Source organism: Euprymna scolopes, chromosome 39 (genome assembly GCF_053919585.1).
Source record: "Euprymna scolopes isolate OS-2025 chromosome 39, ASM5391958v1, whole genome shotgun sequence".
Taxonomy (NCBI): Eukaryota; Metazoa; Mollusca; class Cephalopoda; order Sepiida; family Sepiolidae; genus Euprymna; species Euprymna scolopes.
The window spans coordinates 22,200,301-22,216,677 of record NC_136520.1 but is presented as its reverse complement, the minus strand read 5'-3'; the positions used below and the strand labels follow the sequence as shown (position 1 = coordinate 22,216,677).

The 16,377-nt window shown below is 34.4% G+C and overlaps 2 protein-coding genes across 2 annotated transcripts; both read right to left on the bottom strand.

Moving 5' to 3' along the window:
- Window positions 1–8,420: 8,420 nt before the first annotated feature.
- LOC145263584 (uncharacterized) lies at window positions 8,421–10,385 on the bottom strand. Its single transcript, XM_080120429.1, has one exon. It carries the CDS (start codon window positions 10,383–10,385, stop codon window positions 8,421–8,423), a length of 1,965 nt encoding a protein of 654 aa, XP_079976555.1.
- A 161-nt stretch (window positions 10,386–10,546) lies between these two features.
- LOC145263583 (uncharacterized) lies at window positions 10,547–12,052 on the bottom strand. Its single transcript, XM_080120428.1, has one exon. The coding sequence runs from the start codon at window positions 12,050–12,052 to the stop codon at window positions 10,547–10,549; it is 1,506 nt and encodes a 501-aa protein (XP_079976554.1).
- Between the last annotated feature and the right edge of the window lie 4,325 nt (window positions 12,053–16,377).

Here is a 16,377-nt window from a genome sequence, read left to right as displayed (position 1 = left end):
GCACGTTTACTGCGAGTTGAAATTTTAGTGATTATTCCCGCCACTGTTGTTAAAATATCTGCAAAACTAATATATATTATCAAAAAATTAAATTAATAGTATTGTTCTCTTACCAAACAGTAGAGTTCCTATTTGGTTGCCTCCCCACGAGGGCAAGTTAAATGCAAGGTCGTTTTTTAATGTGGAGAATATCCAATTCACCAATAAGGGGCACCCTGAATAGAAACAAAAATAACATTGCCTCAGTCTAAAAGGATTTCTCCTTCATTGAGGGAGGACACAAGAGGTTAAGTGTAGCAACTTTGTTCCTAGCCAAAATGCCCAACAGTAAAGTTAGGTGCCAAGAATAACTTTTAAACGTTTTTTCACTTAAAAACAACTAATTCTTAAAATATAAACAAATTACAATAATTATAAAAGGTTTATACTTTTCAATAGTTGTCTATTTTACTACATATATATTATTAGAAAACACACAATTTTTTTAATTAAAAATAAAGTTCGAAATTCATTAAATTAAAAGTACTCTTTACTTCCCAAATAATAGATTAACTCTTAAACTGTCTCTTCACTTAAAAACACCTATTTTTTAATAGAAACAAATTTAATAATTATAAGATTTTTTTATATAGTTGTTTATATTACTATATATATATATATATATATATATATATATATATATATATATATATATATTGCTATATATATAAATATTGCTATATATATGTATATATATAAATATTGCTATATATAAATATTGCTATATATATATATATATATATATATATATATATATAATGTATTATCAAAAACATGCAAATATGTTTTTAACCCCTTTAACAGTTTTTTCACTAAAAGAAACTAACATAAAAACAATTACAATAATTATAAAAGTTCTTTTTTAATAGTTGTATATGTTGCTTTATATATATATATATATATATATATATATATATATATGTGTGTGTGTGTGTGTGTGTACGTGTCTTAATTAAAACAAATGAACAAATTGAACGTAGCTTAGTATAATGCCAAATAATATGCAGTAAAAAATAGACTGTTTAGTAAGTTTTTCTTTACATTTAACACTTTATAATTTATCGTGTTTTCTTTAAAACATTAGTTATTGAATTGGTTTTAATCTCTTTTCTTTAAGACTCAGTTTTCATTATATGGATACATGTGTTAGGTGACATCGATATGATGATTAAAATACTTAAAATATTACTTTGTTATATAATATTTTGTGTTATGTTATTTCACAACTTTCCTCAGATTTATTTTTATTTTTACATTTCCAAAATCGACCCACCCTTGCACTACACAAACATATACACACGTACATACGCATATACGCATATTGATATTTATTGCTAACACGTGTTTCTTTAACTGTTTGGGTAATAAAGTATTGAATGATTTTTATAGTTCTTTCTGTGTAATATTTTTAGACGGAGATCATTTTCTTGGGATACAGTTTCCAAATAAACTGTACCTTTAGTGAATGATTTCTCTTGTACAGGCCTATAATACATTACTGTTATTATTTTTTGTGTTATTCATTCTATCCTTACAGTCTATTATGACTCTTAATTATTTCTTTTAAATTATTTCTACCACAAAGATGATTTCATTTTTATTTAATCCGAGAAAATATTTAATATCAAAATCTTTAAAAAAATTTTAAAGCAATGGATGGAATATAAATATGAAATTTTGAAAACAAAAATTCGCATTGTTTTCCATTTTTTATTTTTGTTTCTTTTCCATGTTGTATTTTTGTTTTTTTTCCATGTTTTATTTTTGTTTGTTTTCCATCTTTTATTTTTGTTTGTTTTCCATGTTTATATTTTGTTTGTTTTCCGTGTTTTATTTTTGTTTGTTTTCCGTGTTTTATTTTTGTTTGTTTTCCAGGTTTTATTTTTGTTTGTTTTCCATTTTTTTTTGTTTGTTTTCCATTTTTTATTTTTTTTTGTTTTCCATTTTTTATTTTTGTTTGTTTTCTATTTTTTGTTTTTGTTTGTTTTCTATTTTTTATTTTTGTTTGTTTTCTATTTTTTGTTTTTGTTTGTTTTCCATGTTTTATTTTTGTTTGTTTTCCATGTTTTATTTTTGTTTGTTTTCCATTTTTTATTTTTGTTTGTTGTCCATGTTTTATTTTTGTTTGTTTTCTATTTTTTATTTTTGTTTGTTTTCCATGTTGTATTTTTGTTTGTTTTCCATTTTTTTCCATCTTTTATTTTTGTTTGTTTTCCATCTTTTATTTTTGTTTGTTTTCCATGTTGTACTTTTGTTTGTTTTCCATCTTTTATTTTTGTTTGTTTTCCATCTTTTATTTTTGTTTGTTTTCCATGTTTATATTTTTTTTGTTTTCCATGTTTATATTTTGTTTGTTTTCCATGTTTTATTTTTGTTTGTTTTCCATGTTTTATTTTTCTTTGTTTTCCATTTTTTTATTTTTATTTGTTTTCTATTTTTTGTTTTTGTTTGTTTTCTATTTTTTGTTTTTGTTTGGTTTCTATTTTTTATTTTTGTTTGTTTTCTGTTTTTTGTTTTTGTTTGTTTTCCATGTTTTATTTTTTTGTTTTCCATGTTTTATTTTTTTTGTTTTCCATGTTTTATTTTTGTTTGTTTTCTATTTTTTATTTTTTTATTTTACATGTTTTATTTTTGTTTGCTTTCCATTTTTTATTTTTGTTTGTTTTCCATGTTTTAATTTTGTTTGTTTTCCATGTTGTATTTTTGTTTGTTTTCCATGTTTTATTTTTGTTTGTTTTCCATTTTTATTTTTTTGTTTTCCATGTTTTATTTTTTTTTGTTTTCCATATTTTTAAATTTTTTTTTCTCCATTTTTTATTTTTGTTTGCTTTCCATTTTTTTAGTTTTGTTTGTTCTCTATTTTTATTTTTTTGTTTTCCGTGTTTTATTTTTGTTTGTTTTCCATATTTTATTGTTTTTGTTTTCCATTTTTTATTTTTTTGTTTTCCATTTTTTGTTTTTGTTTGTTTGATATTTTTATTTTTGTTAGTTTTCTATTTTTTGTTTTTGTTTGTTTTCCATCTTTTATTTTTGTTTGTTTTCTATTTTTTATTTTTTTGTTTTCCATGTTTTATTTTTATTTGTTTTCCATGTTGTATTTTTGTTTGTTTTCCATCTTTTATTTTTGTTTGTTTTCCATGTTTTAGTTTTGTTTGTTTTCCATGTTTATATTTTTGTTTGTTTTCCATGTTTTATTTTGTTTGTTTTCCATGTTTATATTTTGTTTGTTTTCCATTTTTTATTTTTGTTTGTTTTCCATCTTTTATTTTTGTTTGTTTTCCATTTTTTTATTTTTGTTTGTTTTCTATTTTTTGTTTTTGTTTGTTTTCTATTTTTGTTTTTGTTTGTTTTCTATTTTTTATTTTTGTGTTTTTTCTATTTTTTTTTTTGTTTCTTTTCCATTTTTTATTTTTGTTTGTTTTCCAAGTTTTATTTTTGTTTGTTTTCTATTTTTTCTTATTTTTGTTTTCCATGTTTTATTTTTGTTTGCTTTCCATTTTTATTTTTGTTTGTTTTCCATATTTTATTTTTGTTTGTTTTCTATTTTTTTTGTTTTCCATGTTTTATTTTTGTTTGCTTTCCATGTTTTTATTTTTTTTTGTTTACCATGTTTTATTTTTGTTTGTTTTCCATGTTTTATTTTTGTTTGTTTTCTATTTTTTGTTTGTTTTCCATGTTTTATTTTTGTTTGTTTTCCATTTTTTTTATTTTTTTTGTTTTCCGTGTTTTATTTTTGTTTGTTTTCCGTGTTTTATTTTTGTTTGTTTTCTATTTTTTATTTTTGTTTGTTTTCTTTTTTTGTTGTTTGTTTTCTATTTTTATTTTTGTTTGTTTTCTATTTTTTTTGTTTGTTTTCCACGTTTTATTTTTGTTTGTTTTCTATTGTTTATTTTTTTTGTTTTCCATGTTTTATTTTTGTTTGTTTTCCATTTTTTTCCATGTTTTATGTTTGTTTGTTTTCCATGTTTTATTTTTTTTGTTTTCCATGTTGTATTTTTGTTTGTTTTCCATCTTTTATTTTTGTTTGTTTTCCATGTTTTATTTTTGTTTGTTTTCTATTTTTTTTGTTTTCCGTGTTTTATTTTTGTTTGTTTTCCATTTTTTATTTTGTTTGTTTTCCATTTTTTATTTTTCTTTGTTTTCCATTTTTTATTTTTGTTTGTTTTCCATGTTTTATTTTTGTTTGTTCTCTATTTTTTATTTTTGTTTGTTTTCCATTTTTTTGTTGTTTTCCATGTTTTATTTTTGTTTGTTTTCCATGTTTTATTTTTGTTTGTTTTCCATTTTTTTATTTTTGTTTGTTTTCTATTTTTTATTTTTGTTTGTTTTCTCTTCTATTATTTCGGGTTATTTTTTGCATTATTTACAGTCTCCTTAAATACATGTCCTTATTTATCAGCAGTATTTCGAGCCAGCACACACACACAGAGACACACACAGAGACACACACACAGACACACACACAGACACACACACACACATATATATACATATATGAGTGTCTGTGTGTCTGTGTGAACGTACACACGCACGCATATACGTATATAGTGATCGCCAAAATCAGATAATTATCTAATCAATATAAAATGTCATAAAGAATGCACTTTATATTTGTGTAACTTTTTTATATTTTTTGTATAAATATATTTTGGGAGACTTTATCCCTCCTTCCTCATTTGTGCCTTGTTCGACCCCTTAAAGTCCAAGAGATTCATTAAGCACACACTAATTTTGTGGTGGGAGAGTGAATGCGTGTAGAAAAACAAAAACAAGAAATATTCACAGGGTGATTTCGATATCGAAGATTGAAATCCGAAATTTGAATGTGTTTATTTTTTTTCTTTTGCGTTTTGAAGTGTGAGATTCATCGAATATGCTATCAATAAATATTATCTTTTAGATGAGGATGAAAAATTTTTTTTACGAAAACGCTAAAATATGCACAGTTTTAAATCTTTAAAAATAAATTAAAAATTTAACTTTCGAATGTGTAAACTTTCCATGTACATGTACATAAAGAATGCTATAACGAATCGATAGCAAAAAATAAATAAAACTGTGACAATTATAAGTAATAATTATATATGTTGGTATCGTTTTATGTGACACCTTTTCCAGATACGGTAGCCTGTTACGTTTTACAAAAAGGTTGTTATCTTCCTTTTTGAAAATTAACTATAAAGACATGGATTTCCAAAGATGATGGATGTAGTACACCAACAAGTTGCATCCCCCACAAACCAAAACCGGCCCTTTAATGGCCATCAAATTCTATTGAAAATTTTTGTCAACTTGATTTATGCAATAAAGAATTGGGGAAAATACAATATCATCTTGTTTATGGGAAAAGAGTGTGCCCCATTGGTTATTATTAATTAGACAATAAGAAAGGAAAAATGATTTTAATCATGAAATTAAAAACTGACTAAAAGTGATATTAAAACTGAGAAATATAATGCCAAAAATTTATATTTGATGTAAAAATAGAAAAAAGCAGTTTTCATTTACTTTTAATAATATTATGAAAAATTTAAAGCTTCATGTTATTTATTATGAAGGAAAAAATTATAAAACTAAAATAACATATTTTACCGTAAATGGCGTTTGTAATTATAATTTCATTCAATTATTTTAAAAAATGTGTTTGCCTGTTTTGTTCTTTTAAAAGTCATGAAAATGCTCAAATAAATATTTAGACGCGACTGGATTCCCATACCTAAAATCCAAGATGGCGGTGGTAGGTAAAATTTAGGAGTTAAAAATGAAATTATTTGAATTTATTAAAACATAAGGTAATTATATTCTAATATTTTTGCATATTCTTATAGCCAATCTTAGTAAATGATTCGAAAAAATTTTTTAAAAGTATTTATATTTTATTTACATTCTGTTAAACGCGTTTTGGTTTTTTTTTTTATTTAAAACTTAAAATTCTATTAAGAATTATAGAAAAGGATCATATTATTCTGCTTTTAACATAATAAACTTCAGGACTGTATCTTTCTGATAAAACCAAAAGTTGTTCAGAAATAACAGATTTTATTAGATTTTAATAAACTTTAGAAAAAGCAGTTTCCGATTGATTGGCGGTCACTGTCGTTCCAAAAGTAAAGCTTCCTATTTTAAACTCCAAATTTGTAAGAACTACCAAGACGGCAGTAATATCATTATAAGGAACGACCTTTTTCCCTTTGACCAAATTTTACCTCAAGGGGGAAGTAGTATATGTATTTGGAGAATTATTCCAAACTCGCATTAAGGTAAAAATGAACTTCCGGATAAATAATTGAATTCATTCAAAAAGTATCGCAAAACAAAAACAAAAAATACAAAAACAAAACGACATATAATATCTACATAAAACGCGATACATTCAGCAGTCGTGCGAGATAGCCTAGTGGTAGAGGTGTACGCTTCCTACCATGGAATCCCGCTACATTCAGTCACTTGGATGGGTTAAGGGCGACGAGACGCATGTAAGTTAAATTTTAACAATATATATGCTGCCAAATTGGTCAAAGGGAAAATTATTCCAAACACATTTAGGTAAAAATGCCCCTTCGTATAAATAATTGAATGTATTCAAAAAATATCGCAAAACAAAAACAAATAACAACTATATAAATATATATATATATATATATATATATATATATATATATATATATATACACACACACACACACACACACACATATATATATATATATATATATATATATATATATATATATATATATATATATATATATATATTTAAATAAGGGAGTAGTCACCAACAATGTCTATTTTTTAACATCATTTTATTATTCCGTGTCTTGGTTTTTCATTGAGAATTATGTTTGGATCATTGTAATAATGTTTTTAAGTCATTGAAATCGTTTACGTACGTTTCAGACGGTCTGATGCGTCCTCGTCAGAAATTATTTTGAAATGTGTAAAAATGGCGATTTTCAGTTAGTTTGAAGTTTTTCCAAGGGGTGGAGGCTTGTAAATGTTTATGCTGAATTTTTATTGCTTTTTTATGGCTTTTTTATTTGGTTTGTCCAGGGAGATTTTGACCTCGCTGTAGTCAGTCGCTATCTCTTTCTGCTAATGTGTTTTTCTTTTCCTTTAGGGTGGGGTAGGGTATGTGTGTGTGTGTGTGTGTGTGTGTGTGTGCGTGTGTTTATGTGTGTGTGTGTGCGTGTGTGTGTTTGCTTTTATTGGTTTGGGAATGTGTATAAATTTGCTTCCTTAGGAAGGCGGCTGTGGTCCGAGGTCGTTACTAATGTGTATGTGTGGGGAGGGGGGACTGGCTCTTCTGAAGTAAGGGTAGGGGTGCTTTCATTCTATTTTGATATTTATTTTTTGGATTCTTGGATTTTAGTATTGTGATTGTTCGTTTTAGTCTTATATTATGTTTGTTTAGAAAGAGGGGTGTATTTAAAATAGGGGATTTTTTAATGTTTTTATTTATTTATTTGTCTCCCCATGTGGGTATGGCCAGACCCAGGATCGGTTCCTAGTGTGGGGAAGATTTTGTTCCCCAGAGGGGGGGCATTGGAGGGGGTGTAGGTATGGGAGGGGGATGATAGAAGGGAAGATAGTCGTTTCAGTCATGAGGGGGTTCTCCTCCCCTGACTGAGGAGGGAGCGAGGTGTTGGAACAGATATTATACTATGGTTCTAGGTGTCTCCTAGTGTTGTTGGTTTCGAGGTTAAGTAGGGTTGGTATTGTTCAGTGTGTTGTATTAGAGATAGGGGTGTTATGTCTGTGTGTGGTTGTATGTGCGCACGTGTGTGTGTTTTAATGTGTCGATTCTGATTTATGTGTGGGTGTGTATATGTGTATGTGTATAGGTGTGCATGCAAGTGTACCTTGCATTTCATGTTTTTGTGTGATGGTATTAGGTTCTGTTCAGTTCAGGAGTGAATCTGGTGATGAAGTTTTTTTCCTGTGTAAGTAAATAAAAATAATTGTCTGTTTGGAAGATTGGCATTATTTTGAAGCTGTTTCCACTGCTTGTGTGTACGTGTTTTGAAACATAGAGGTGTCTGTTATCTGCAATTTTGATGTTGCTCTTATGTAAGGCCACTCTATTGCTGAAATTTTTGGTGGCGCCTATGTAGGATTTGTTGCGTGTTGTGCATCTTAGTGCATATACTACATTTTTGGAGGTGCAATTTAGATCCTTTTTTATTTTGAATGTTTGTGCTGGGTTTTTGAATGTGTATGCCGGAGCATCCCACTCACCTACCCCCCTCTCTCCTGAGCAACCAGTAATTTCTAGTTTTTTCCACACATTCCCCAGGAAAGAAAAAAAAGAAAATGAAGGGAAACAAAAAATATAAGGGTAGGCTCATACTCGAACCAGTAACATGTTAGTATATTTTTTTTGTTTATTTTCTTTTGTGGTTGATCCCTAAGTATTCGGGGAGGAGGCTAGGCCTTCCTCGCTGCCGTTGTAGCGGGACACAATCGGGACAGTACCACTTTTGTCTTTCAGGAGGTGGAGACTCAATCCCCACACACCTGAAGTGACACCAGTCGTCACATCTATCACAGCAAATCATGTCTTGGTCACCCTGCGGGAAACCACATATGGGACAATACCAAACAACTTCATTGGAACATGCAGACTGGGGAGGAGTATCACCGAGATTGTCTGCCGGCTCATCAACTGATGCAGGTACAGTTGGAGCATGGTCCTCTTCACTCAAGGATAATTCCAGGGGAAATAGGTTCTTTAATGAGTGGATATGTACTGCATTCCCACCCCCCTGTTTGACCCTTGCTGACCTGACTACGCCATCCTCTCCGCAAAACACCTCCAGGATGATTCCAAGGACCCAAAAGGGCCTAGGCTTCAGAGGACTCTTCACCAACACCACGTCTCCAACCTTTAAACGATTCCGGATAGGCACTCTGGAACGACCCTGGGGCCTCTCTCTGAGACTCAACAAGTACTCATTGTACCACAGAGCTCGGAATTTCTCCAGACACTGGTCTCGTACCCGCATAGTTCTGAGAAGCCTCTCTCGACTGGGAGGAAGGTGTGCGGCAAAATCTGCATCATTGAGACTCAAAAGCAGCCCAGGACTCTCATTAGGCCGCAAAAACATGTTGGGGGTTACTGCCTCCAACTCAGTCTCTGCCGATTCTCGGTAGGTTAGAGGGCGTTTGTTGATGGCTCTTTGAATATCCGATATGATGGTCAATAAGGTGAAATAATTCATCTGACCTCTACCAACCCCCTTAAAGAGACAATTCTTGATTGTCTGGATACTTCTCTCCCAGACACCTCCAACCCAGGGCGAGAAAAGGGGGATGGGGCAGAACTTGATTAAACAGGAGCCGAATTTCTGTTGGTAATCGTGAATCAATACCAGCCTCTTAAACAGCCGACCACCACCTAAAAAGGTTTTAGCATTGTCACAATAAATGGCAGAGGGAATGCCATATAGGTTGGTGAACCGCACCAAAGCCTGCAGAAAGGACAACACGCTCATGTCCGGCACCACCTCGACATGTACAGCTCTGACACTGAGACAAGTGAAGATGAGCAGGTACATTTTCACCTCCTTATTACCTTCTTTAACCCACAGGTGGCCTGTAAAATCTACCCCCGTGTGTTTGAAGGGAACCTCCAGTTCGATACGGGAAGCAGGAAGGTTGGCAACATTAGGAGGCATGACTTGTCTGGCATTGTACTTCCGGCACAGGGCGCATGAAGCCAGGACCGTCTTCACTGCCTGTCTGCCCTTGGGTACCCAGTAACCATGGCGTCTTAATTCTGCCAAAGTGGACGCGACTCCCAAGTGCTGGCATCTGTCATGTGCATCCATGATGATAAGCCTAGTCACTGGGTTATGTTTTGCCAACAGAATCGGGTGTTTAATTTCCACGTTAAAGTGGAGAGATCGGCTAATTCTACCACCCGACCTGATTAGTCCATCACTATCGATGAAGAGGTCAAGGGCCCGCACCAACCCAGGAACAGTCTTGCCTGAAGAATCTAACAAGAATCCTATTTCTTCAGCATATACTTGATGCTGCATAGTCTTCATGATCAGAATGGCTGCCAGCTTTTCACAGTCAACCTCTACTCGACGCAATCGATTAATAAACTTGACTACCAGGGTGGTCACCCTCAAAAGCTTTGAAAAAGTAGAGAATCTTTCTAAGGGAAGCACCGTACGAGATTCCTCTCCATGGAGGATAGCAGCATTCCAAGAGGAACGGACTATCTCCTGGCTGCGTCGACTCAGACATGGCAACTCTTGTGTTGCCCATGGTGCAGAACCGCTACTCAACCAACTGGGACCATAACACCACAGTTGGAAGCAGGTTCTGAATTTTTGCATCGTCAACCCCCTTGTGATCAAGTCGGCAGAATTTTTTGCGGTTGGGATGTATCGAAAGGAGGGAACAAAGCCAAGTGCAGATCCCAACTCTCCACTCATCTGCTGAATGTCCTTCAGTCTATTACGGGCAAACAGGTTCTTACTCACAATAGTCCCTGAGACTAGCCAAGAAAGAACAACCTGAGAATCAGTGGCCACATGAATCTCAGAAGGAGAGAATCTGCCAAAGCTCCGCAAAATAGTGGGCAGGCATCTAAAAGCCAAGAACACTGCCATAACTCCAGTGTAGGAAGAGTCTTCCTCTTCAAGGGAGCCACCCTAGCCTTTGCAAACACCAGGCACGAATGGCAATCTTGCACCGTGTAAGCGGCGAATCCGTATGCCTCTGAAGAGGCATCACAGAAGAGAAAGAGTTCGCCCACTCCATTCTCACTGAACGCCCTTCGGGGAAAAGAAATGGTCCCCAGTTCAGAGAGATCAGATGAAAGCTTTTTCCATAAGGACAAGTATTCTGGTGGCAACAGGACATCCCATGCAACCCCCCCCTTCCAAAGCCTGCTCAACAGAATACGGCCCCGCAATGTAACCGGCAAGCACAATGATAAGGGATCATAGACCTTCGCTGTCTCCCCGAGAATCTGTCTCTTTGTGCAAGCACAAGGGTTGCAATTAACAGGTGTCACATGAAGGGCATCCGAGAGAGGACAGTATCGATACCCCAGCACCTTTTCCCAATTGTTACCATAAACGCTCAATGTCCCATGTTTTTTCATTTCACCTCGAATACCCACATGATCAGAATTACAAGACTGCAATTCAAAACCTCCCTGAAGCAGCCGTTCCCAAGAGAGAGCGTATAATCTACACAGTTCATCTGGATTATCATCTGACATCACCAGATTATCCACGTAAAATCTGTTCTCCATCAAAAACCTACAATCGTCCATTGGGAACTGAGCAGCATGGTACCGGAGGACATAATTTAGTCTGAAGGGACTGGAAGCAAACCCAAATATAATGGTATTATATCTAAAGCAGCGCAGTCGACCCCCATCCTTCAGAAAAAAACAGAATCGGTTTCTATCTACTTCCAGTTTCAGTCGTATCATCAGGAAAGCCTTCCTTATATCCGCTAACACAACATGGTTATTAGCACGGAAGGTGAGCAATAAATTTAATAGATCACTCGTAAGATTCACTCCCTGGTAGGTTGCTTCGTTAAGGGAAGGAAAGTCCCCAGTCTTGAGACTGCAGTTGAACACGGGCCTAATTTTAGTGGTAGAAGTAGGGTCTGACTTTAAAACAGGTCTGTGTGGAATCCATATAAACTCCTTAAACCGCTGTGGAGGTACAAAAATCTCTTCTATAATTCCTTCACGTTCCTGATCACGAAAAACCTGCAGATAATCATTATAAAGCTGCCTCCGCTCCAATTTTCGTGCTACATGCTCCAATACGCGCAAGGCCACTGCATGGTTCGAAGGTACGCGAGATATTTTGTCGTCGTCCCAGGGCAACTGGACATAATATTTATTGTCCTTAAACGAGATGGATTGTTGAAAATGAGCAATCTTCTGTTCATCGTAATTGGACAGTTTCTCCTCATCTATACCCAGAGACTCCACACTGAACAATTTCTCCAATCCCCTATGCACGTCACTGTCCATGAAAAAATCGCTCAGGGGATCTTCATACTTGCTTTGAGATTCCAACACAAAACACAAGTGAGAAGGTTTAACATCAGCGGTTGAGGCTAGGACTGAATCGAAAGCAAGACACTCCGCCTCCCTATGTGTAAATAGTTCTGAACAAAAAAACTGCTGCACCTCACCAAAGGGAACCAGTCCCCAACTGCTGAATAAAGTCCAGGCCCACAATACCATGAATAGGTACAAATCCAGTGCCCCTGTGAAATCTACCAGCTAGGGGACAATTAAGGCGTTGGAACTCATCTAAAAGGGAATCCAGTTCCTCAATACGTACTGAAATATCTATGTCCTCATGCACTAACACTGGTAGAGAATGAGAACAATGTGGTCCGATGCCCGTCTCCAACACTACCTCTCTAAATTGTCGGTCACAATCTCCAAGGATCGTGGTTAGCTTCAAATCACAATCCAGCCCGATCGACTCCAAAAAACCAAAGGTCTGCAACACCTTACTGGACAAATAAGTCCGGCCACTGCCCGTGTCCAACAAACAGTTGACAGAAACATAGTTGCCATCTCTACCAAAGGTAACACACACGACCGGGGGGAGGCTAGACCATTTTCCACAGCCAGAGTTAACATGAAGAGAAGAATCCCTAAGGCCAGAATAGGACCCTGGTCTGGATGACACATTCCCGGAGGAGCCCCGACCAGTATTAGGGATAAACCCAGGGACCTCGTCCCCCTTGATAAGGAGACGTTTGACCGCCTCCCTGGTATCTTGCAAAATGGAAGATAAGGTAGGGATTCTTTTACCGGAAATCTGGATTAACTCTCCTCTGACCTCTCTGGGGCATTTGGAGAAGAGAATCTTCGCCATAAGGCGCGCCCCAGAAGAACAGTTATTAGAGAATGAACAATCAAAGGAGCCTTCCAACTCCGCAAGAAGCGAGGCTGCTCTGGACATAAAACCAGTTAAACTGGTGTACGATTTGTCTCGTTTACAGGAGAAGTTTAAAATGTCCTGGAAGATGTTATCTATAATTTCATCTTCATCGAGATACTCGCTTTTCAGGACTGAGAGAGCCAACTCATAATTCCTGTTGCATATACTAAAATGGTTAATCAACAGGAGAGGTTGACCAGACAGAGAGCATTTTAAGAAATTCAGCCTTTCGGCATCATTAGCCATACCAGCTACGCAGTTTTCAAAACGCGACAAAAAATTCCTAAAGCTCATAGGATTGCACTGCATAGCCAACCCATCAAAGGTAGGACCCGTAATTTGTATTTGAGGTGGCTTCACGGTAAAAGATGACACTCCTCTCTCACGTTCAGAGGTACCTTGAGCAAGGCTTAGTGACTCAGGGGCAGCAGGGAGGAATTTCAACTCAAGATGTTCCAGTTCCTTTCAGAATCGCAAGGCGTTTGCCAGAGCCTCCTTCTCAATTCTCACCCAGTCCTCCTCCTCAGAAGATTGAAGTTGGATTTTGCTAACGCATACGTCTACCTCCACCAAATACTCATAAACGGATTTCTGCAATGCAGAGAATGATTTAACGGAGATTTCATCCTCCTGATGAGCCGTCTCCAGAATTGTTCGGATTTTGATCCATAGGATAGAAATTCTTCTCCGTAGATCTGCTTTGCTACTATCCATGTTCATGTTAGTATTAGGGTTTCTTTCGCAATATATGTGGAAAAATTAATTTCATAAAAGTAATAAGACTGCTCAGTCGAGAAGGAAGCAAGATACACTCACCTTTAGAGTTGCGAAAGAATTGCCCTTCCGCGACGTGACAGTCGGTTAACAAAATAAGTAATCCAGGTAATCATCAGCAGCAAATTTCTAAATGCAACTGAAATTGAATCCCCACAAGGAGGTTGATTACCTCCCTTTATAGGTCTGAAAAGGTCATGTGATCACCATCACATGACCAAGGTAAAGCTTTATAACGCTTCTAGGAAACAACACTTCTTTTGGTTAGTAACAAGGTAAGTGAACCTACCCACCTCTCTCCTGAGCAACCAGTAATTTCTAGTTTTTTCCACACTATATTCAATTTTAGCCAGTATACCGATGCTTTCTAATCTGTCTAGTTTCTGATTTATTTTCTTCAGGGAAGCGAACGGGACATTACGTTTCTTTTTAAACACCGGTTCTCACTATCTTTTAGCACATACAATCTTAGTTTTTTTTGTTTTCCCCAGTAAAGTGACGTCTGTAATTAATTCCTCTTCAAAATGAATTTATGTACCATTAACGGCCGTCGCCGTTCTGTTAGTTTTTAACATAGTCGGCTTTCGTAATATTTTCCACGTTTTGAGATTTATTATTGAAAGATCCGATCCACTGTCTAATTGGAATTTAATAGCCTTGCCGAAAATGTTAACCGTTACATATTTGCGTGGATCTTTATCTACGACGTGCTTTGTTCTGGTTTGAGTACACGGCTTCTATTCTGAGTTTTCCTACAGTGCGAACTTTTATGACTGATCTATTGCATAAATGGCATCTTTTTGTTAAAAATGGGCAATCCCTTACCCAATGTATTCCATCACATCTGAAACAAGCGCTCGGTGCTTTTAGTTTTATATTTTATTCGCAGTTTCGTGTTAGAGGGTGTCAAAAATTCCTACAAAAATTCTGATACACCTATCGGTGCTTTTAGTTTTTCTGAGTTTCGGTGGTTAGTGTCTGTGTGCCATTTCGACGGTTTTTTTCTTAGTTACTTTTTTATATTCGCAATGCCTGCTTCGATATTTCTTGCATCTTTTTCTATAATTTCTACTTTTTGACAATCCTCAGTCAATTTTTGAAGTGTTAAGTTCGGATCATTTTCTAATTTTGTAAGGACTCTGCGCCTGATTTCCGCATCTTTTCCCGAGGTTAACTCTTGCACAAACACAAGACATTTAAAATTGTCTGCTGTTAGTTCAGATAACTTAAAGTCATCACAGTGTTTGTTCACTACAGCTGCGTAGGTGGGAAAATCGTCATTATCGTTTTTTACCACATTCAAACATCTCCATTCCTCTGTTCGTATTTGACGTTCAGCTAACTGCTTTTGCAATTTCTTTTGTTGTTCCTCGAATCGTATTTGACGTTCAGTTCAGTGTTTTTCGGATTGTGACTGGCGTTTTGCGGCATCGATATGCAACTTGGTCAAAAGTTCCAACGCTACTTTCAATTCGTTCATTTTGCTTTGTCAGCATTAGCAATTTCAAAACGTTCGCTGAATGTTACAAAACCGTTTGTTTCTTTCTTATTTCTTCCTCAAGACAATAAAACGGGCAGAAAAAAACATACATGAATATATAAAAAGTTTATTGTCTAAAGAAAAAAATCAAGTGTATATTTTTCTCCAGACAAAAAAAAAGTAAGGCCCGATTTTAGCAACGAAAACCACAAGTGACGAATTCTTTTTCTAAAAGTATAAAAATTTACCTTTCTAAGACGCGACGAACCTTTTTCTTTTTACAAAGGTACAGCGCTATCTTTGAAAGTCGTGACGAACTTTTTGCTTTTCAACTCTTTTTTTCCATAATGATCTGCGTTTTCTTTTTTTTTTTAGTTACCGTGAACCTTTCAGTTGCAAGTGAAGACACTTCCTTAGACTTGATGACATTTGAGTCCGACGTCGTTAGTATTTTTAAAATACTATTTAAACGCCAGTATTTTTTTCAATGTCGTTACTGGTTTCGATTTTAGTATGCTCCTCGAATCCAATGTTGTCAGTGTTTAGTTTTTTAGAACACTGTTTTTAAACGTGAGTACGTTCTCCGAATCCAATGTCGCCAGTTTTATAGCTTGCAATAATCCACAAAGAAAACAGAACAACGAAATAGAGTTTAAACAATGTATTACTGGAACAACACCGTAAAAAAGTTACAACTGAAAAGAGTAGTAAACGTCACCGAGCAGGGAATGGTCGCTCTGGTGTTTAATCCACACCTAGGATCAAAAGGTCTATGGTTTATATAATGGATAGAACAGTCAATTTGGAGGGTGATTTCCCCACAACAATAATAAAGATTTTTAAATTATTTTTTTGTTCAAAATATTCAATCATGATCCGAACACATTTTTATTGCCTTTTTTTTGGCACCAATTATTTTTGAGAACATTTTTACCGTTTTGTTTTTGTAGGGAATTTCTAATATACGACTATTTTACATATCTCTTTTTTTTTTTGCATTCGACTTTTTGCATAAAGCGTCGGTAAATGCTCAGGGAAAAAATCTGTTTAGAAAATCTATTTCAATATCGAACAACAACCTCAAACAACGAAAACACGTATGGGTAGGGAATTACGTAAATGAGAATAAACGATATTGAAACA

Bases quoted from the DNA above. Each gene is read 5' to 3' on its own strand.
- LOC145263583 (XM_080120428.1), bottom strand. From the start codon at position 12,052: ATGGACAGTGACGTGCATAGGGGATTGGAGAAATTGTTCAGTGTGGAG.
- LOC145263584 (XM_080120429.1), bottom strand. From the start codon at position 10,385: ATGCAAAAATTCAGAACCTGCTTCCAACTGTGGTGTTATGGTCCCAGT.